This window comes from Seriola aureovittata, chromosome 1 (assembly GCF_021018895.1).
Source record: "Seriola aureovittata isolate HTS-2021-v1 ecotype China chromosome 1, ASM2101889v1, whole genome shotgun sequence".
NCBI lineage: Eukaryota > Metazoa > Chordata > Actinopteri > Carangiformes > Carangidae > Seriola > Seriola aureovittata.
In genome coordinates this window covers 22,735,245-22,755,626 of record NC_079364.1, presented here as the reverse complement: position 1 = coordinate 22,755,626, position 20,382 = coordinate 22,735,245, and the positions used below count along the sequence as shown (strand labels likewise).

At 40.5% G+C, this 20,382-nt stretch overlaps 1 protein-coding gene across 1 annotated transcript in view; it reads left to right on the top strand.

The window, feature by feature from the left end:
* Window positions 1-291: 291 nt before the first annotated feature.
* myo5aa (myosin VAa) overlaps window positions 292-20,382 on the top strand; it is a 53,349-nt gene continuing 33,258 nt past the window's right edge. Inside the window, exons 1-5 of the mRNA XM_056399980.1 lie at window positions 292-543; window positions 13,112-13,222; window positions 15,114-15,285; window positions 16,115-16,259; window positions 18,292-18,448. Of these exons, the coding sequence (XP_056255955.1) occupies window positions 517-543; window positions 13,112-13,222; window positions 15,114-15,285; window positions 16,115-16,259; window positions 18,292-18,448 (612 nt within the window). The 5' untranslated portion in view covers window positions 292-516. The remainder of the gene's footprint in view (window positions 544-13,111; window positions 13,223-15,113; window positions 15,286-16,114; window positions 16,260-18,291; window positions 18,449-20,382) is intronic.

The following is a 20,382-nucleotide window of genomic DNA, read 5'->3' as shown; positions in this document are numbered from 1 at the left end:
GTAGAAGGTGGAGTTTGCAGCAGCACTCCCCAGCTATAAAAGACAACTATATGAAATACAGTATGTTTTACGCTATGTGATTCATATTGAAGCATTGTTTTAAAGGAAAAGAAAAACACATGATATAGAATTTTCCTGTCTAATCCCTATTTTTTCAATAACTATATTGTCTGGCGTGAGAACAAAAATCTTTTTTTTTTTGTTGGTGTACTATGAACCCTTGGCCACCTGGGGGCGCAGGTTTCCAGGCGACGGCAGCAGCAGCAGCAGCCCTATGTGTTTGGCTGAATCATTTCATCCATCATACCCAGAATGCAAAGTGAGACACTGAAACCTCAGCAGCCTCAAGCCCTCCAGGTTATGATGGCGACAAGAGACACATCTTCACCTTGAGTCCCTGCAGCAACCAAGGATTTCTCCCCCCGCTTCATGAGCACACACACCGAGTCCCGTGCAGAGCGGAGACCTGCCGGAGTTTTAGCCCAGATTGGAGAAAGGACGTAGCGAGTAACCGTCATGGCAGCGTCGGAGCTGTACACAAAGGTAAAACAAGTGTACATTTATACGTATACAGCTGGGTGTTAGCATATCGGCTAAATAATGTACTAGTCGCGGGTTTAGCGTCTTTCACAATGCCTTCAAATGTTCATGTTATTTTTCAACGAATACATTGAGAGTTTGATTTTCGATATGGAAAAACGTCCCTTTCTTTACATTATAGCAAGCTTGGTGGTGACGGCTTTAAATGAATGAAAATGGTTCTGAAACATGTTGATAAAACACGGTGTGACAGGCAGGGAGATGTATTTAAATACAGATGCTAGGTCAGCGCTGAAATGGGTGCAGCCGACAATAAGACAACGTTAACAGACGCGACAAGTTGCCTCGTTTTTCTCACAGCCCTCCTTCTCATACACATACGTGAAACAAAACTGAGGTTTATTAATCTTTTCTTGGTCATTTGTCAGCTCGTTTGTTCACCAAAACAAGATATCATCTCCTCCCGGGCCTTCATATTTTACATCACCCCCTCCCACTGGAAGCTAGGGGGTTGGGATGATGCAAAGGCGGTGCCAGCCATCATGGAGGCTCTGATTTTGCGCTTTTAAACCATAATATTTGGCTTTAGCTCAAACCTGTGCATCCACACGACCTTCTTAGTCTTTCACATTAGTGTTGTTACTTGTCTCTGATGTATGAACCGGTTATTTGGGATGTGAGCCGAGTCCTTCAGTTTGGGTATCCGCTGAGAGATGCTGCGACGAGCGCAGCATCCGGACAGAGTAGCATCTTTCCTCTTAGCATCCAGGATGTTTAGACCAGTAAAGGCCCTGAAGCCTCAGTGTGGCTGCACAGACCCAGTGCTCTCTGAGGAGAATATGACACTGCTGCTGAGCAGGCCTGTTGCACTGAAGACTCACAAGGTCACAAGTGTTGTTGCTGCTGCTACTGTAGTATTTCTAAGCCTGTAAATGTGAAACTGACAATTGTGTGTGTTTGTGGAAGGAGATGAGTCACCCACCCCTCTCCTCTTTGACAGCTGGTGTGTTCAGCTTGAATAACTGTCGTGCTGGAGGGAAAACGTGACAGTGTGTGTGTTATGGTTACAATTGTTACGGAAATTTCTTTTTAATGCTGTACCAAACTCCTATAGCTTATTTGTAATTTTTAATCACTCCACATTCAGTTGTGTCTCTCACGTTTATGGAAGTGGTCAATGATGGTGTCTTTAAACCAGATGACGCAGATTTGAACCCTGTGTCAGCAAATGGATACTGATGAATTGTCCCTGGAGCTCCTGGGGTGCTGCTCCCTAGCTGACCGTGATCTTTAAGCAGAGAGGCAAAAAGACACAAACTGAGTATTGCATTTAGCCCTGAAAAAGTTAGCTGGTTGACAAAAAAATCGATAGGTAACAACTTATCGTTTCGAGTAAAGTGATTTTTCAAAGCAAAAAGGCAGGTTCCAGCCTTTTTAATGTGAATATTTATTTTGTTTGTTTTTTCTTTGTAGCCATCATTAATAATTAATTCATTTAAATATTTTCCTTTTTGAGCTGTCAGGTAAACAAAATATGAAATTCGAAGACATCATCCTGGGCTTACAATGAACTTTCTTTTTTGACATTTATTGACCAAACAATTAATTCATTAATCTTTTCCAGCAGTCAACTGTTTTCCTCCTACCAAATGTCCCAGTTGCGAGTTCAGTCTAGCAATGCTTCCAGTTTTTTCTTGGATATGATTTTTGCTACTGAAAATGTGTCTCTAAAAGTTTTTATGATTGAACTTTAAATGATTGAAAATGGCTATAATGAATCCACAGTGAAAATAGCTCTTAGTTGCAGCCCTGGTCGCATTATGAATTTAAGACAAATAAAGCTTCTGCCTCCTTTCACTCAGCCACAACTGAATTCCAGTAGATTTTGGCTGAGGCTGCTAAATTTGTCGCCTCTGCCAGCAGGATCTTGCTTGTTGCCAGCCTTCAATTTGACTGTCTTATTCCATAAGAATCTTGTTGGCTGTTAAATGGTTTTAATTGCAAATGAATAGGGGGAACTTTGGATGCGTCAGTGTGGCTGGGAAACCTAAAGTTGGTTTCTGCTGGTTTCTGCTTTGAATGGTAGAGTCTGTTTTAGAAGTCAGCCCCCGATGTCAGACCCCTCTCTGATTTACTTTTCCAGTACAGGGGTAGAAAACACTCTGCCCTTTGTGTGTATGAGTCAGTCTTATAGAAGCTTATTGAGTGGGTCTGAGCTGCTTGGTTAACACACACACACACACACACACACACACACACACACACACACACACACACACACACACACACACACACGCAGCGTCAGATTCTGCTCCACTGTACGTTTGGCTCCTGCCTGACCTGACCACCAGTATAAAGAGAGGTGAGTCAGAGGTGAAGACTTTTTCATTAGACTCGAGTCAATCTGTTCCATCCTCTTCAGCCAAGTAACAAAGAATCGTGGTCAAAACTGTGGTCAGAGGTGTTGAAACCGTGCTGTGCAACAAGGAGCAGAAATGGAGGAGAGCGAGGACATTCTCCTGGAAATGGAAGTGAGACGATGCCCCATTAGATGACCCAGAGCGGGAGAGGCTCCTGCACACACAGGCTTAAGTTTCCAAAATACATACTACATGTTGTTTGAGTGTTTTGCTGTACCACAATAAGAGCATATAGTGTATTTTTTAGAATCACTACATCCTGCATTGATTCATGAACATAAGCTGAAAAGGAAACGATAGCTTCTGTAGTTTTTGTATTTCACAAATGTACTATGTAGGAGATGCAGAGTCATACAGAAATGCTTTGCCTCTGATGGAAGTTCAGACAGCCTTGATTTGTGTGTATGGGTAAGTTTAATCTAGCTGTGGTTGACTGTCAATCCTCAGCAGGAGCTGGTGGTGAGACACTAATGAACTATGCTTACTATGCTCAGGAGCACTGGTGGTGCCCTCTGATGTGGCCTGGTTAGGAAGGGTCCGGACAGGAAGTTGGTAATGTTACCATTAGCTTCTTTCTTTCTTATTTTTGCAGCTCTAACACAGTGCTTTGAGAATATTTGTATTGCAAGACAAACATCTTCAGTACATTGAAATCTCTGTGTAAGTGATGAGTAAAATCAAACTGTAGGTTTTCATAAAGCACAAATCAATTATACACTACGTATTAATCCTATGGTTGCAGAGTGAGAGTTGTCATGAGCACCCGATAGAGAGGAAAGCAACTGCTGTGACATCACTGGTTGGGCTGTTACTAAAAGCACAGTTTGCTTGACCCTTTGAACCCACAGCCAACAGGACAGTAGGGGTTTTCTAACTGAATGAAAGTTTCATTCATGAAAGAATTGAGACAAAATGATATTTAAATCTGACCAATCCAAGCCATTCAGAAAAAGTTTTGAATGAATGATTTTGAATCATAGCTGATGTAACTTAAAATCACATATGGTAGAAAGATGCTGTGATTGTAATGTAATGTATTTTTTTTATTATTTTTAAGTGCAACAGCAATACAATGATATTTGTAAACAGAGATCCCCTCAGATAAGCATGACCTTATGACAGTGCCTTATATACAGAACAAAAGGCAGCATTCTCAGTAAACAAAACTCAATTTATATCTGAATACATTTCATATTATACCTCAGCAGCATTTATAAATGTCACGGAACAGACCAGTCATGCTTTGTGTGCTGTAGGTGTCACCTCAACTGCATCAGGTGGAGAATTTTACATTATCTAAAGCTAGTGATTTATTTATTTTCTCCTCTGCTCTAATTTAGAGCATGTGCATTAGATTACCGACATAACCTGGTTAAAGTAATTGCACAGTCATGTTGTATATGCTCTGGCATGTAGTCAATGCCTGGCCAACACACACCGACACACCAAGGCAGATGGACAGAGAATAGAGCTGCAAGTTTGACAAAAATAGTGATTTCAGCTATTACAAGTGTTCCAGTGTCACCGTTATTTGAGAGATGATCTGAGAAACACAGCGTTGGCATCTTATTTCAACATTATTTGTTTTGAACCAGTGTCTGAAAGTAAATTAAATCACTGTCATTGTTATACAATGCAAACTGAAAAAAATTATTATCATTAGAAATTTTTTTTGATGTAAAAGTTACACAAATGTCCCACAGACATTGTGCTCTTCTAAAACACTGACACTCTTAATCGTGTGTGTGTAGGAACAAGATTCAGGTTTACTGCTCGTCTGTTCGTCTGTCACACAGTTGTTATTTGGAGCTATGTCAGTGGTTTGTGGGAAAGTCCTGTTTGCTCGCTCCAAAAGCCTGTCTGCTTCAGGACTCATGTGATCGAGGAAGGAAGCCCGGGTATGTGATAGACAGCAGGGATGGCCAGTCATCTGTCACAGGGTGAGGAACTTTTGGGGAGCGTCAGTGAACGCTGCTTGTGTCTGCAGACACAATGGGAAGGTTTCATCCACCAGCAAGCTCTGGAGCTCAGTGCTCGATCAGTTAGTGTATGGTCTTGTGGCGTGTGTGGCTGGAGGCATCCAGAAAACCAGCAGATTCACAGCATGAGCTAGAGGCTTGATAAAGAGACAAGATGAACCGGGAGTTGGAGTATATGTTCGTCCAAGTAAGTTTTTGCTTCTTTTAAGTTTTTACTTTCCACTCCATCCTTCCGTTCATTGATTAAGTAGATATGTAGTATGTGAAATTGTTGAAGAAGAATCTAATTCAACGGGCTGATCTGTGGAAGGAGGAGATTCTTTCCCTTTTTAGGTTATATGCAGTTATTTGATGAGTGGTCTTTAAGCTCTGGTCTTGACTTTGGTGCAGAGTGTCTCTTCTCGGGGAACATTGAACCCCAGTCCTGACACACCCTTCTTCTGGACTCACCTCTGTAGAAAATAGTTATGCCACTGAAATCAGCAGGGCGGAAAGATCTCTTGATTAGTAACAAATCAGATTTTTGTCTCAGTCTGAATAACAACAAAACGTTTGTTTCAGATTGTAAAAATTGAATCACAGGAAGCCTAAAGCAGTTTCACACCCGTACATGTAGGTACAGGACTGTATGCCTGTGTTGCAGAGGCTGACATCCTAGTTGGCTCCACTGGAGAAGCAGAATGATACTTTGTACTGTAGACTAACCAATCATAGAAAACAATTTTCTAAGGTTTGCTGTAGCGTGTTTGTGTTGTACTAGAGTTGCAGCATTGAAGCGAACATTTGAACATAATGTCTCTCATTGTTGAATATCAAGATTTAGGCCTATTATCTGTTATGAACGCAAGTCAAGAGCTCAACTGTGTGCCGACATCACAGTCTCCCATTCTCCCACCCTGATATAACGTACACAAGTGAAGGAGTCAGCTCTGATTAAACTAATGTGATTAGGTGCTGGGCAGCATCACAGCATCTTAGTAAGAGACTCTGATCCCTGGCAATCACTGAACATTGGCACGCTATTTGTGCCAACAGTCTAGTTAGGGAACACCACTGGGTGTAGTGAGTATATCAAGGGTCTTTCCTACCAAACTCTCCACCAGGGTTGAGGTCTGTAAATCTTGGCGTCATGCTGTGTCTGCCCAGCTGAGCAGAAAAACAGCAGATTCTCACATGAGTGGCATCATGTGACGAGGCTTCTGCAGTCTGGGACTCCATTGACGGCTTTACTGAGAATATGTGGGCAAAACACTTTCCACTGCTGTTGTCCAGATAGTCGTCTCTGTCACCCTGTATTGTAAAATGTTTTAAAGTTTTAACTATTTCCACTTGATTTACTTTTATGATGTGTCCTTCTCTAAATTCCTTTCATTCCTGTAAAAGAACAACATGATTTCAGTTGCTACACTGGTCACTTCTTCAGGAGGAGCATATTTTTATTTGGGGAGAGTTTGGATCCTAAATGAAAGTGGTGTGATAAGTATTTATTTAGGCAGTCTACAGTTTGATAAGTAGGATAAAACCCTGTGAGGGTTCAGAGTAGGCGCACCAGGCCAGGAGGACTCAAGTCCAAGAGTGAAAGCTCAGAGCTCAGTATTAGCAGGGTGAGGTCTCTCTAATCTGCTGTTGACTTTGTGCAGATTTGTAAACACTTCTCCTGGATGCCCCACTCTGCAGTTACGGCCCTACACCCCTAACCAACACACACACACACACACACACACACACAGTACATACTGTACACATACACTCTCCCAACGCCCTGATCTCTGTGACCTCCAAACCTCAGTCGTCCAACTTCCTTAAGTGGCAGGAATGGTCTGACACCCAGAGTTGTTGCAGTAGAATCAAGAGCAAAGGGTTAGGGTTAGATTAACAGATGAAATGAATATGACTTTCATGGCATCTGCCAAAATTTGCTAACTTTAAAGAGTGAAAAGAGCACGTCCAGTCATCTTTCATTATACTGTCATAGAGATTACAAAAAGTTCCATGTTGCGGCACGCAGCTTCAGATGTAAGCAGTTTAATCTTGCATCGTTTATTAATGTAAACACATGCATACCTATTGTTTCTCTTCTTCTCCTATTCCATGTTCACTGTTTGTGGTTCATGACCAGAATTAAACAAGTAGAAGCTTTTGTCATTGTTTTAGCAGCAGCTGCAGTAGTGGTAACCTGTAGCCATATGTGAACGTAATGAAATTGAAGTGTAGTTGACTGGAATAAGATTAGCTGGTGTTAAACCCTGAGTTAGCCTAATCAGGTCCTGATCCTTTGTCTCAGTTAAACCAGGATTAGCATTAGCCCAGCCTTGTACCTTCAGGAGCAGCCTTTGCCTGCTGTGAACCGACCCGCTGACAGCTACTGTGAGGAACAAGCAGACCAGATGTAGGTAACTTTCCGTTCTCTTATCTGAAACAGCCACTTTCTATCTGTTGATACTATTTATGAATTCTGGTAATTACTTGATATAAGAAATGGTGTCATTAAATATTTAATCTGTCAGAAAAGCAGTACATTGCAACTAGTGCACTGATGTTGCTAAATTACTGTTGTCCCCCAATCTGATCAATATAATGCATTTATTGTAGAAAATATGAACATTACAATTGCTGTCTATGGAAATCCCTCATAACCACAATAGTCTGTTGCATTTTGTATATTTTAGTAATCCCGTATTATAAACAGAGTGGTATCAAGGACAAGAAATATTTGTATTCTATTTGTGCAGCATGTTGGCAGCTTCAGTCTTAAACAATGCCCATTATAAAGTGCTGTTTGAATTCGAATATGCTGATAAACTGCTATAACAGTGGTGATGTAGTTATTGTCTTATCATCGGCTTGGGTAATGACCATAAGTAATAACTGCCATCACATCACATATCAACTCTCAAAGTAATCCGTCCACATTAAAGGGGCACTCCACGAAGACATAGGCATTTACCAGACAAAAGGGGGTCTAACAGAGGACTGAGTTGCATTCAGAGCTGCAATGACCAGTCCATTAATTGATTAGTCAACCAACAGAAAATGAAAAGAGCAAGCGATTAATTGAGAAAAAAATCAGCGTAATAATCAATAATGAAAATAATCGTTAGTTGTAGCCCTCATTGCGTTATGGTAAATGTGGGATTTAGAGTTTTTGGAGATGGCCCATACTAGGGACTAAAAGAATATCTTGGCTTCTGCTGCTTCAATTTTGACAATTAAAAAAAAAAAATCTGTTTTATGTGAATAAACAAACTTAGTTCACTACTAAAAGTGAAATAACCAAATCAGAAGTCACACAACTGTGTCTTCACTGCCTGCTCCTAGAATGAAAGGAAAGTGATTAGTCGTAGGTTCAGGGCAGGATCACACTGAATACATTCATTTCAAGAGCATCTGTTACTGACTGGGTACAGACGGAAGCTCAAGAGGGTGTTGCATTGTTTGTGTGCGTTTTCTCCATATTGTAACAGTGAGTATGCTAGCTAGTTTACTCTTTGAGTACTGCACACAGTTTATATCAACACAAATTCACGTGACCCTTCCAATAATGTGGCCACGCCCATTGTCCTGATGAAGAAAAAAGAAGGAGAAAAAAAAGAAGAAATATAAGTAAATATATACGTGTTTGTATATATGTTTGTATTTGCACACCGAACAGTGTGTACACTCATGCATGCGGCATATGAAGGCGGGCTCAGTGCAGACACATATGAGTCATGTGATTTCTGATGTCACATATGATGTCATTCATAACACACCAGCCTGTTCCATCATCCATCCCTCTGTAAGGCAGACAGACTGTAAGGCTGCACTCTGACTCATCACATTTTTGTCTGCAGCTTCCAGATGCTTCTCTTTTCCAGCTTTTGTTTCATGGTGGAGGAGGATGTCCTTGAAGCATGTAAATGTGTGTGTGTGTGTGTGTGTGTGTGTGGTTGAGTTTCATCCTTCATCTCTCCTCTGTTTTCCCAACCCAGGGGAATTTGTTGGTCTATGAATATGATTCATTGCCTCTGCGGCTTCATGTTATTGGCTCTGTGTCTATTTTTTTTGTCTCCTTCTAAGACACACACACACACACACACACACACACACACACCTCTGTATGCGTGTGTGTTTATGTTTTGGTCCAAGAGGAAAGAGATGTGCTGATTGGCAGCATATTTCAGCGTTAATTAATTCAGGAATTCAGGTGTGTTTGACACCTAGTGATGTGTGAAACAAGTGTGCGTGTGTGTGTGTGTGTGTGTGTGTGTGTGTGTGCGTGCGCGTGCGCATGCGTGCGTGTAATTGCATGATTATCAGGACCAGGAAGTGTTCTCAGTAACGCAGTGATGTCTCTGTGAGGTGTGATACGGCTCAAAACTCACTGCTGCTATTTTTAGCCTCAGTCCTCCTCCTCCCTCGCTCCCTCGATATCTCTCTCCTCTCTGTCTTTCTCCCTCTCTTTGTTGCTAGGAGGCTGGCTGCTGGTACAGTCTCCTGCAGGGACCAAAAAGGTGAAACAACTGACAAAATGGTGGGATGAGGAGAGAGGAAGAGGCAGCCATAAAGGCTATGTTCTCCTATGGTTGTAAATAAATTTAGCTTATAGTTTTCCCATTTTTGTTTCCCGTGAAGTAGCTGTAAGGTTGTTTTAATCGTCTTATTTCACACTGTCAGTATTAGCATCTCCCTGCTCTTCATTGAAGCTGTGTGACGTTTAGACTGGGTGAAATATTCAAACAAGACTCCATGTTTTCACACATGAATATTTTAGATATCATTTTATACACTATCCCAAAATTCAGGCTGACACATTTGACACCTGAGCAATTGAAAAATATATTTGCTCCTTATAGCTGAAAATGACAGAAGCCATGATATATCTGTCCTATTTTTCTGGCTGATTTTGTACCGACAACATTTCTAGATACTTTCTCAGCAGATAAATAAACGTTTTTACTGGCAAGTGGCAACTGATTATGACAGAAAATGTCTTGACTTAAAATATTGATTCACTGTTTTCATTTAATTTTTCATGATTGGGGAAAAAAAATATGTGTGTTTGACCTGACAGATACCTTAGTTGTGAGTGTTTGTGTTGAACAGATGTGAGGCTGTGACCTGTGGTTTGATCATCCTGGCTGATGGCGAGGGTCTCCCCTGTTTAGCTGCTGTTTCATCTGTAACTCAGCACACGCTCTCTCTCTTTATGATGCCTTATGAAGGTGCAGTAAGGAAGATCTCCTCCCTCATGTTCTGCCTTACTCCTCTTTGAGTTAACGTTGGCTATATACTCTATTTCTATATGATCTATTTCTCTCTGTCACTTCCACTTCTCCACACTATCAAATCCCTCCTTTCACAGTCAACACATTACTATAACTGACCAATGATCTCTCTGCCTGGTTTCCACGAGCCATCACTGGATACCGTCCTATCTCAGTAATTCTGTCCATCCATCTTTCAGACCTATTATTGGTCAATTGTGCTATAACATTTAAAAACACTGATTTGTTTCTAATTCTGGCTATTTCTGTGGATGAGGTCATCACTGAGGAAGATCCTGCACATTTTACCATTCAGGCGTCTAAACAGATCCAGATCCTCCTCTTGAGTTCAAGATTTCGCAACGTCAAACGAAGCCTGACAGCATGTACAGGGAGCATTCGCCTCATTTTTCTCTGGCTTCTGCCACTTATGCTCTGGTGCTTGGTCATCTCCCAACATCTCTCCAAGACGGTGCCGTAAAACATTTTTTCAAGGAATTATCCTTATCTTCTATCTTCATAGGGGCCTATGCATAATGAAGATCAATCACATCTAATCGCTAAAACTCTTTCCGTTGCTTACCTCAATTTGATCTCTTCTTATCGAACTCTGTCTGTCTTACTTTGTTCTTTTCTTTTCCTTTCTTTTCCTCCAAGCACACAACCTACCAGCAACATAACACTCATTATCTCAAAAACCACATGTGCACACTAGAGTCCTACAGATAAATCAGCCAATCATCAGCTGGTATTAGCTTATCACACATATACTGGTATCTGCATATGTGCTGGCAAGTACATAAATGCCAGAGATATGTTTATGGTAATTTAGAAACTGTGTAACCATGACATGATCTCCCAACGAGCAGAGGCAAGTTTATCTTTTAACTGTAAAATGTCTTAGTCAGACCTCCCATCAAATATTTGTATTAGTTAAGAAAAATTGCCTATCAGCACGTATATTGTTACCAGTTGTTATTAACGTTCATTTATAGATAGATAGATACTTTATTTATCCCTTAGGGGAAATTCATTTATCTGTATTTGTACGGCTTTAAAAACCCAGTTCGGTTGAGCTCCAGGTCTCAGTCACTCTCTCCACCACACTGACACTACAACACATGCAAACAGATTATATCTCTTCTTTCTTAACTGTCACTCAGATGCAAACCTAAACCACACTGCACACTGCCTAACCACACTGATCACACTGATCACACTGTTTGGTGTTCCTGCAGGGGTGGAGACAGAAAAGGATTAGAGAAAGAAAAAAATCTGGGACAGCCGGTGGGGTTGATAGTGATGGAGCTTTGAAGGAAAAATATGTGAACACTTTCAGTAAGGAACTATATAATCACAAATGAAAAATAGATATTTTAAAAGTTCCCATACTAAAGTACTATTGGTCATAGCAACATAAAAAAAGTCTGTCATTGTTCTTCTATTTCTGTGTTATTTCCTTCGTTTTCTGAGAGGCTGTAGCTGCCATTTCACATCACCACTCTTCTTAATACTAAGAGCCAGAGAAAGACAGACAGACGGAGGGAGGAAGGTCGACAGTTTGTGTGACCATGATGTCATGATTCAGATGATCCGTAGTGAAGCAGCGCACCAAATTAACCAGTTTCTCTTCTACAATGAGGTCTTTCTCTCTCAACTGCAAAATTGTCATCAGCAGTTTATGTAACGTCAAAAGAAGCAGTGAAATCGTTGGTCCTCCAGAAAGACTCTGAGCTCATCGTCATGTGCTTTAGTTACCTTCATGAAGACGATGTTATTTAAACATGTCTGTATCACGTCTGTAGTTTACTGCATGTGTTGCATGGTTGCAAGTATTTGAAATAAATGAGTCTCAGTGAAGTGAAAATCCTCCTTCATGTTAAGATTATAACACATAAAGGTTTTAGAGTCTAAATCCCGTAGTGATTTGTGGAGGTGTGGGTGTAAAAGTAGGGCTGTTTGTACTCTTGACTTAGTGTGTCCTACATAATGCTTTAATAAAGACAAAAAGAAGGGTAGTGATGATATTTCTGTCCGCTTTCATTTTGAAAGTTTTTATTGTTAGACTTAATGTGCAGAATCAGGTTAAAGGGTCAGTTTAAAAATAACATTTTCTCATTTAGGCCATACTTGGCAAATGATCCTACACAAAACAAATATATAAATTTCAGTAGATGCAGATACAGTTTCAGTAGATAAAACGCATTCTGTTACTGGGGTACGCATATGTCCTTTTTACCTCTTAATTTGCTTTTTTTCTTTCCCTTTCTGTAAAAAAAAAAAAACACCTATGTATGTGTGTGTGCGTGTATTCATCTACGTCTGCGAGCTGGATTCCTCAGCCATGTGACCGGCAGTGTTGATTACTGTCTGTGATCAGCTGATTGCCTCCAGTCACAAGTCTTCAAAGGCCTGAAACAGTTATATGGCAGTGTTTGTGTGTCTGTGTGAGAGAGAGAATTTTGAGTTGACCACGCAATATCCAAAACTGCATTTTTCAGTGGATAGTAGCTGCTATATGTTCAATGGTTTTTCCCACAACTTTACTTTACTGAGCCATGCGCTCATGACTGTGGAAACACAGAGCCCAGTGTTTTCTCTGAGATCATACTGTTTTAACTGATAGAGGAAAGAAGTATCAGTAACTCTCCTGTCATCTGTCTTTTTAAAAAAGGTTTTAGTTGAAGTAGAGAAAACGTCAGTCAAATAGGATCTCCTATTGCCTCATCTTTATTCCAGCCTGCTTGGAAAACTAGATGGAGAAATTTGTCACAATGTGATCCTCAAATAAGACATTTCAGATAATTAGAGCAGTAGAAAGATGTAGTTTTCATATTGACCCATGCATTTTCAGTGTACAGTACAAAAAAAGAATGGTATTTTGAGTTGAAATAATCTAATTATTCTATTTTCTTTTGTTTCTCAGTGTGCTCGGGTGTGGATTCCAGATGCAGAGGAGGTGTGGAAGTCTGCTGAGCTCACCAAGGACTACAAAAATGGCGACGCCTCCCTGCAGCTCATGCTGGAGGATGGAACGGTGAGGATGAATGGAAGAGTGGGGATGGGGGAGGAATCTCACTCTCCCTCTTTGTTATTTTCTCCTCTCAGCTCTTTTTGTTGCTTTCTCTGTCACGCTCTCTCGGCCTCAAAGACGCTTGAAAGCACAGCGTCTCATTAGCTGCTATTGGTTTTACCATTAGCACTCTACACAGATGAGACCGGGTTGCAAAGATGCCCCAAGGAGCATTTTAAATGTATAGCAGCGTATTTAATTCCTCAGCTCTGAATACAAACAGCTACAAGCACATATTTCTTACCTCTAGCAATTGTTAACAAGCACTCCTCTTAATGAATGCGTGCTCGTAGCAAAACCATTTGTCATATTGCCCCTAGTGATTTAATATTCATGTGATCATATGTAAGTGTAACCACTACCATCAAAGAGGTTTTGTTTTGTTTCTATATGTTTGGCTGGCTGTTTAATGTCTCTAAAACTTTTTAACAGTTTTCTGTGAAATTTGTTGAAAATCGAGGCCGTTAGCCAAGTGAACATGTGACAGATTTCTGTTTTTTTTTTTGGCCTGTTTTTTTAAGGAGTTAAGCTTATTTTGTGTAGTTTAATATCACAAACCATGTCTCCATTAGCTTTGCAGGGCCACAACGGCAGTGATTTTCAACATCGTCCAATCTCTCAAAGAGGACAAGCACAAATTCCCTCAAGCCCCCTAAGAAATGAATTATTTGGATGCTCAATAAGGCAATTCTTTTTTTCTTTTTTTCTTTTTTTTTTTTTTTTTTTTTTTTTTTTTTTTTTTTTTTTTTTACAGTTTTCAAGGAAACACTGCACCATATTTGTGGATTTTGATGCTGATCTAGATCTGATCAGATTAAAGATGCTATTTTAGATTGTGCAGCCCTGTGATGCATGAGTTCACGTGGGTTAGATGGATGTTCATCAAGAATAATCAAAGAATCATCAAAATAACACACTGAATTAGTCAATCAAATAATTAGATTATCTAATTAATTCCTGATGCTAAGAGACTCCATGTTGCAGAATCAATTATGTTTTTCAAACAAGCATCGGGCAGAGAACGAGATGCATTTAATAGGGGAATAAAAAGTGTAAAATGTGAGAATGTAAATGCGCATGAAGCATGGGACGCAGACAACAAAACTGAAAACATGACTGATACAAGCACAGCTTTTAACAACCGATCATTTTGCTCTGAAGCTGTGGCAAATCGGTAGTCTGTCTCATGACATTTCTGAGAACGTATGAAATACTGTATACATACTTTTAGTGGGTGCGGACATCTGTTATTGATTATTTAAATGGTGGTCTCTCCACTGTTAGTCAGCCACAGACAGCCAGACCTGGGAAACTGCAACAGCTAAACGTGTGAAGGAGTTTACAGATCCTCAACCAGGAGAAAGATGGAATTTATCACACGACTTGACTTGACTTAATGTATGAGGAAGAAACGTCATATATTGGATCGGATGTTAGCAGTAGAAAAGAGCATGTTTCGCTCTCATTATTGGGTAAGTATAAATACAGAATGTAGTTTGTTGGCACTGTAAGGCTGACTGTTGCTTGTTTTGAAAAACTCAACACATTATTGTAGTATTGTATTTATTTAGCCATAGAAGATACATGCATCTTATTGGCTGGCAGGTGTCTGTAAAAATAATGTATCAGGATGCCTCAAAGATATTTTAATGTCAGCCATCTGACTGAATTTCAGATGAGTTCCTATATTTGATTATGATTGGGGGAAGATACAGGCACAAATCATGATCCTCTGCTGCTGGGTGAAGGTGTCATGTTAATTTGTACAATGTAAAGTAATTTGTACACTGATCCACCACCTTTATATTGAGTGTCACACTTGTATCTCTCCTGTATTGCTCTTTTTTCCTGATAGAACATTGAGCACAAGCTGGACCCCAAGACGAAGAACCTGCCTTACCTGCGAAACCCAGACATCCTGGTTGGCGAGAATGACCTCACAGCGCTCAGCTACCTCCACGAGCCGGCCGTGCTGCACAACCTGAAAGTCCGCTTCATCGACTCTAAGCTCATCTACACTTACTGTGGTAGGAAGGAACTCGAACCATCTAATGAAGCCCTGTTGTATGTTTTCTGTTCTTAGAGTGAAATCCTAGTGCAAAGAAAAAAAGTGACACAGCATTGAGAGTTAATCACAGTCCTTTTCCCCTGCATATACATGTATGCTATGTGATTTTGATTTTGACTGATAAGTAGAAAGTTAAATACTTCCTACAGCATGCCTATCAGCTGTGTAATGTAGAATAGATGGTTTTATACTTCATTAGTTAAGCACTGCCTTGACGTCTGTGACCTTCAATAATCTTCATTGTATCTATGCTGTAAGTCAAGCATTGTTTATTATCTCAAGTCAACAAGGGTATGCTATGCTTATCAAGTACATTTACACACACTTGCACACACAAGCTTGTCCATTATTAGCTGCAAACTGTAGACATTCACTTGCATTGTATGGTAAGGTATCATTTGTAGCAAATTCAAGACGTAGTCACCATTTGCGTTGTTTTAAAATTTTGTTTTTGCTGCAAATATTAAATTAGAAAGATGTCTCGCAGTACATTTGAGCCATATAAACATATAATCAAATCAACTTTTTTGAGTTTAACAAGGTTTTACTATTTATGTCAACTGAGCATGATCTGGTTTTCTTCCCTGCTCATGTTGCTGTTGTTTGTTTTAAAAAGGCCCCTTGCATTCTGACAATGAACAACAGATAATGAAAATTATACAGTATGTATTATACTTGAATTATAATACCTACCCTCTCCGTCTGCAAAGAAGCATAACAGGGTGATACCTGTTTAATACAGCCCAGTTCAACTGCAGGTGAGCTCACACCTGTTGTCTGTGTCATAGGAATCGTTCTGGTGGCCATCAACCCATATGAGACGCTGCCAATCTACGGGTCAGACATCATCAATGCCTACAGCGGTCAGAACATGGGAGACATGGACCCACATATTTTTGCTGTGGCAGAGGAGGCTTACAAACAGATGGCCAGGTTTGTGTGTGTGTGCATGTGTTACCTGAGTAGCTCTCGTTTTAGTCTCGTTGTTGCTCAGCCCCCTCTCTCCCTCCAGGGTTTGTAGGTCAAAGCTGTGACAGAAATAGCCTTATGGTGGTCTCACTGTCTCTCTCTCTCTCTCCTTCTCACTCTTTTAAACACACACACACACACACACACACACACACACACACACACACACACACACACACACACACACACACATTTGAACACTGGTTTTCTCTGGTTGTAGAAGCCCACCAGTAGATCTTAGTGGCCCCTCTCTGGGAGTTTATGTCGTCAACACACTACTATATATACTACTATATACTAAGATTAATCAGCACTCAGATCTCTCTCCCTCCTTCCTTTATTAATGCAGTGTTAGTTGAAACCCCTCAGCAAACAATTAATAATACTCATTCTCTATATCAGGGTCTTATTTTCATATTAATCCTACAATTTGACAATAATGAAGCACATAACATAATATTTTAAAGTAATATGCAATAAATAATATTTTCTATACTGATATGAATCATTTAAATTAATAGTGTGTTCGTGCACGTACACTGACACAGTCGGATACAGAAACTGTTGATGCGTGGTATATACAGATGTGGCTGAAAGTGTTGGTACCCTTCAACACAATTTTCTATTAAATAAGTTGAAACTGACAAAAGTAGTTGAAATCCACTATTCTCTATTCAATATTTAACAGAACAGACACTTAGCTTTTCATTTTTGATGTAATAAATTATTTTTAAATAATAACACAAATGAAAATTGCATGGAAAGATATTGGGACCGTCAGCTGTTCTGTAGCAAATCCTTTTGAGGTAATCACTGCAATCAGACTGTTTTTGTTGCTCGTTATGAAGCTCCTCAACTGGTAGTTTATCCCACCCTTCTTTAGCACCCTGCTCCAGTTCTCTTAGGTGTGATGGGTGCCTTTGTCCAGCTGAGAGTTTCAGTTCTTTCTGTAGATCTTCAGTTGGATTAAGATCTTCAGAACGGTCCAATGTTTTCCTCTGACCCATTCTTGGGTGTTTTTCATTGTATGATTTGGGTCATTATCCTGTTGAAGGAGCTGTGACCTGCGACTGAGACGGATATCTCTGACACTGGGCAGTGCGTTTTGCTTCAGACTGCTGTGATAATCTTCTGATTTCACTGTGCCCTGCACAGATTCATAGCACCCTGTATCAGACGCTGCATCGCAACCCCATAAAATAACTCCATGTTTTACAGTGGGGGTGGTGTTCGTTTCTTTTAAAGTTTCTTTTTCTTTTGTGAACACAGAACTGATGTGACTTAACAAAAAGCTCTCATTTTGTTTAATCTACTTAAAGGACAACTTCCCTGAAGCATTGTGGCTTGTCAACATGCATTTTTAGCAAAGTTTAGTCAGGCTTTTTTATGTTTGTCTTTTCTAAAGTGGAAGCTTCCTGAGTTTTCCTCCATAGAGTCCACTTTAATTCAGAAAGAAACCTATGATGTGACCAGTAGTTGGATCGCAACCGAGCCAGCTTCCCTTCCAACAGCTGGGAGTTTATTCCAAAGAAAGGTGGCACGGTAGGAGGAGGCAGCATGAGGATTTTGTCTCAGTTCTGGGATTAATGAGGAGGTTTTGCTGAGATATTAAAACACACAGAGGAACAACAGGGGTTATAAGGTGTGTTCACACCTGCTCTGCCTATAGGCACTGAAAATGTTTGTCGATGATGGCATCTGACATGTTCTCTCTGCCCAGGGCTTAACCCTGGCATTGTTTGTGTCACACTTTTTAAACTATAGAAGATTGGTGCATATACTGTACACAAGAGTAATCCTTAACCTTAGCCCTAGTTTGATTTAACCCTGATATAAATGAGTGATGCAAAGCCACAAAACCTTGCACCTAACAAAAACTGGTGATCACCTTCCTCACAGCCTCAATTCAGTATATCCTATGGTCAAAACTGGTTCTCAGCTCTTCAGTAATACATGATATACACGGTCTTATTATGTTTCTTTTTCAACATGTCAGGGACGAGAGGAACCAGTCGATCATTGTGAGCGGGGAGTCCGGAGCAGGAAAGACGGTATCAGCCAAATACGCCATGAGATACTTTGCTACGGTCAGCGGCTCCGCCAGCGAGGCCAACGTGGAGGAGAAAGTCTTGGCTTCCAACCCCATCATGGAGGTGAGGACTCGATGCTGACCTTGGATTACTTTCTTTTTTTTTCTTTTTTTTTTTTTTTTTTTTTAAAGCTGGTTCCTACTGACACTCAAAGTTTGCCTACTATAGAAATGGAGAACATTTGAAAATATAAAATAATGAACATGTTTTAAACTTTTTGGCAGCATTTCTTTCTATTGTCCTGATTTACAGAGAGGTTTTTGCATTCGCTGAAATCACTGGATGCTAATTTGTACAACCTGTATACTTAAATTACAGGTCAAAACACTTGCAGGAAATGTGTTGTGAGTGTGAAGGACAGCCCCAGAATGCTGTGAATTTGTCATGAAAGTGGAAGACTTGTGTCATTTTTCCTGACAGTTTGTCTATAGATGCTTGTTTCTATTTCCCAATCACTATACAGTAAATTCACAAGCTTAGTTGTTTTGTGGTTGATTTCCTTTGTGCGTCTTCTCTCATCTGTTCTCCTCATCACTGGCATTTTACTGTCTTCCCATCAATTTCTCTACCACACTCCGTCTTTCTGGCCTCGGGCTGCTCTCTTGCTGTGATATCCTTAAGTGCGTGTGTTTGTGTATTTCTCTCAGCAGAGTCATAGGGATGGGAGGGGCTGGAGAGCTCTCCTGTGCCCATATGCCACTACCCCACTTCCACCCCGCTCCACCTCCTGCCAATGTCACCCACCCTGTCCTTCCTTTTCCACCCACTCTTCGAAAATCACTTGCCTCCTCCCAGCCACCGCTTTCACCTTGAGCCAATCAGAGACGAGCTGACAGAAATGAATAGAAAGCTTTCTTTCGTCGCAGTGATGTCACTTCAGCCTCTAAGCCTGGATGCAGAGTAGACGGTTGCATCAGCCTTTTTGATACTGCAAAACCTGTGTGTGTGTGTGTGTGTGTGTGTGTGTGTGTGTGTGTGTGTGTGTGTGTGTGTGTGTGTGTGTGTGTGTGTGTGTGTGTGTGTGTGTGTGTGTGTGTGTGTGTGTGTGTGTATGTGTGGTTGGTTGGTTGATGCAGTCAGAGACTGGAATACCTGCTCTGCTGAAAGACTCCTTGTCTGCAGTGAAACGCTATGTTTGGCCTTAACTCAGCAAGAACTCTCTGTGTTCACACATGATTTAACTCTTTTCAGGCTGGTTGTTTGTGTAGCTGTGTGTGTGTGTGTGTGTGTGTGTGTGTGTGTCTCTGTGTATGTAGACCCACCCATTTACTGACAATACCTAGTGGGATCATTGATCAATCCTGTATATTGAACTAAGGATGCTGACTGCAGATGATTTGTTTGCTGATGTATAGTATAGTTGCTCAGCAGGAATGGTCTGCCAACATATCATTGATCCAACTCTGGTGTGTGGAAGGACAGAGAGGCATTAAAACATACTAGTGGTTTGTCAAGTGTGTGGACCAACCACAAATAATCTGTAGCCTATTTCAGGTTGTAACAAACAGCATGAGAGATTTTGATGCGCTAGTTTTAGGATCAGGTGAACATACTGCTTTAGAAAAAAAAATTCTCTGTCACTGCGCACGCTACATATAGTTCAACATTTGGGGAGATAAGCATACTCTTGTAGCTTTGCTGAGAATTGGATGAGAAAATTGATACCACTCACATGTCTATATGGTCTGGGCTGACTCTGTCCAATGGTAATCTTATTAGTTCCAGACAAAAACAGACACAGAATAATGACACATTGCAGTTTTAGCCGGAATATTTCAACGACTTCCTGGCAACAACACGACGTCTGGTCAAGACATAGACTGAATTTTGTTGTTGTTGTTGTAGTTTTTTGTTTACCTTACAGACATGAGAGTGGTATAGATCTTCTCATCTAACTCTTGGAAAGAAAGTGAATATCCTTATTTCCCAAAGATCAAACTATTCCTTAAAGTGGCAAGAGCACAATTAGCACTGAAAACAATTTCACTGTGATGATA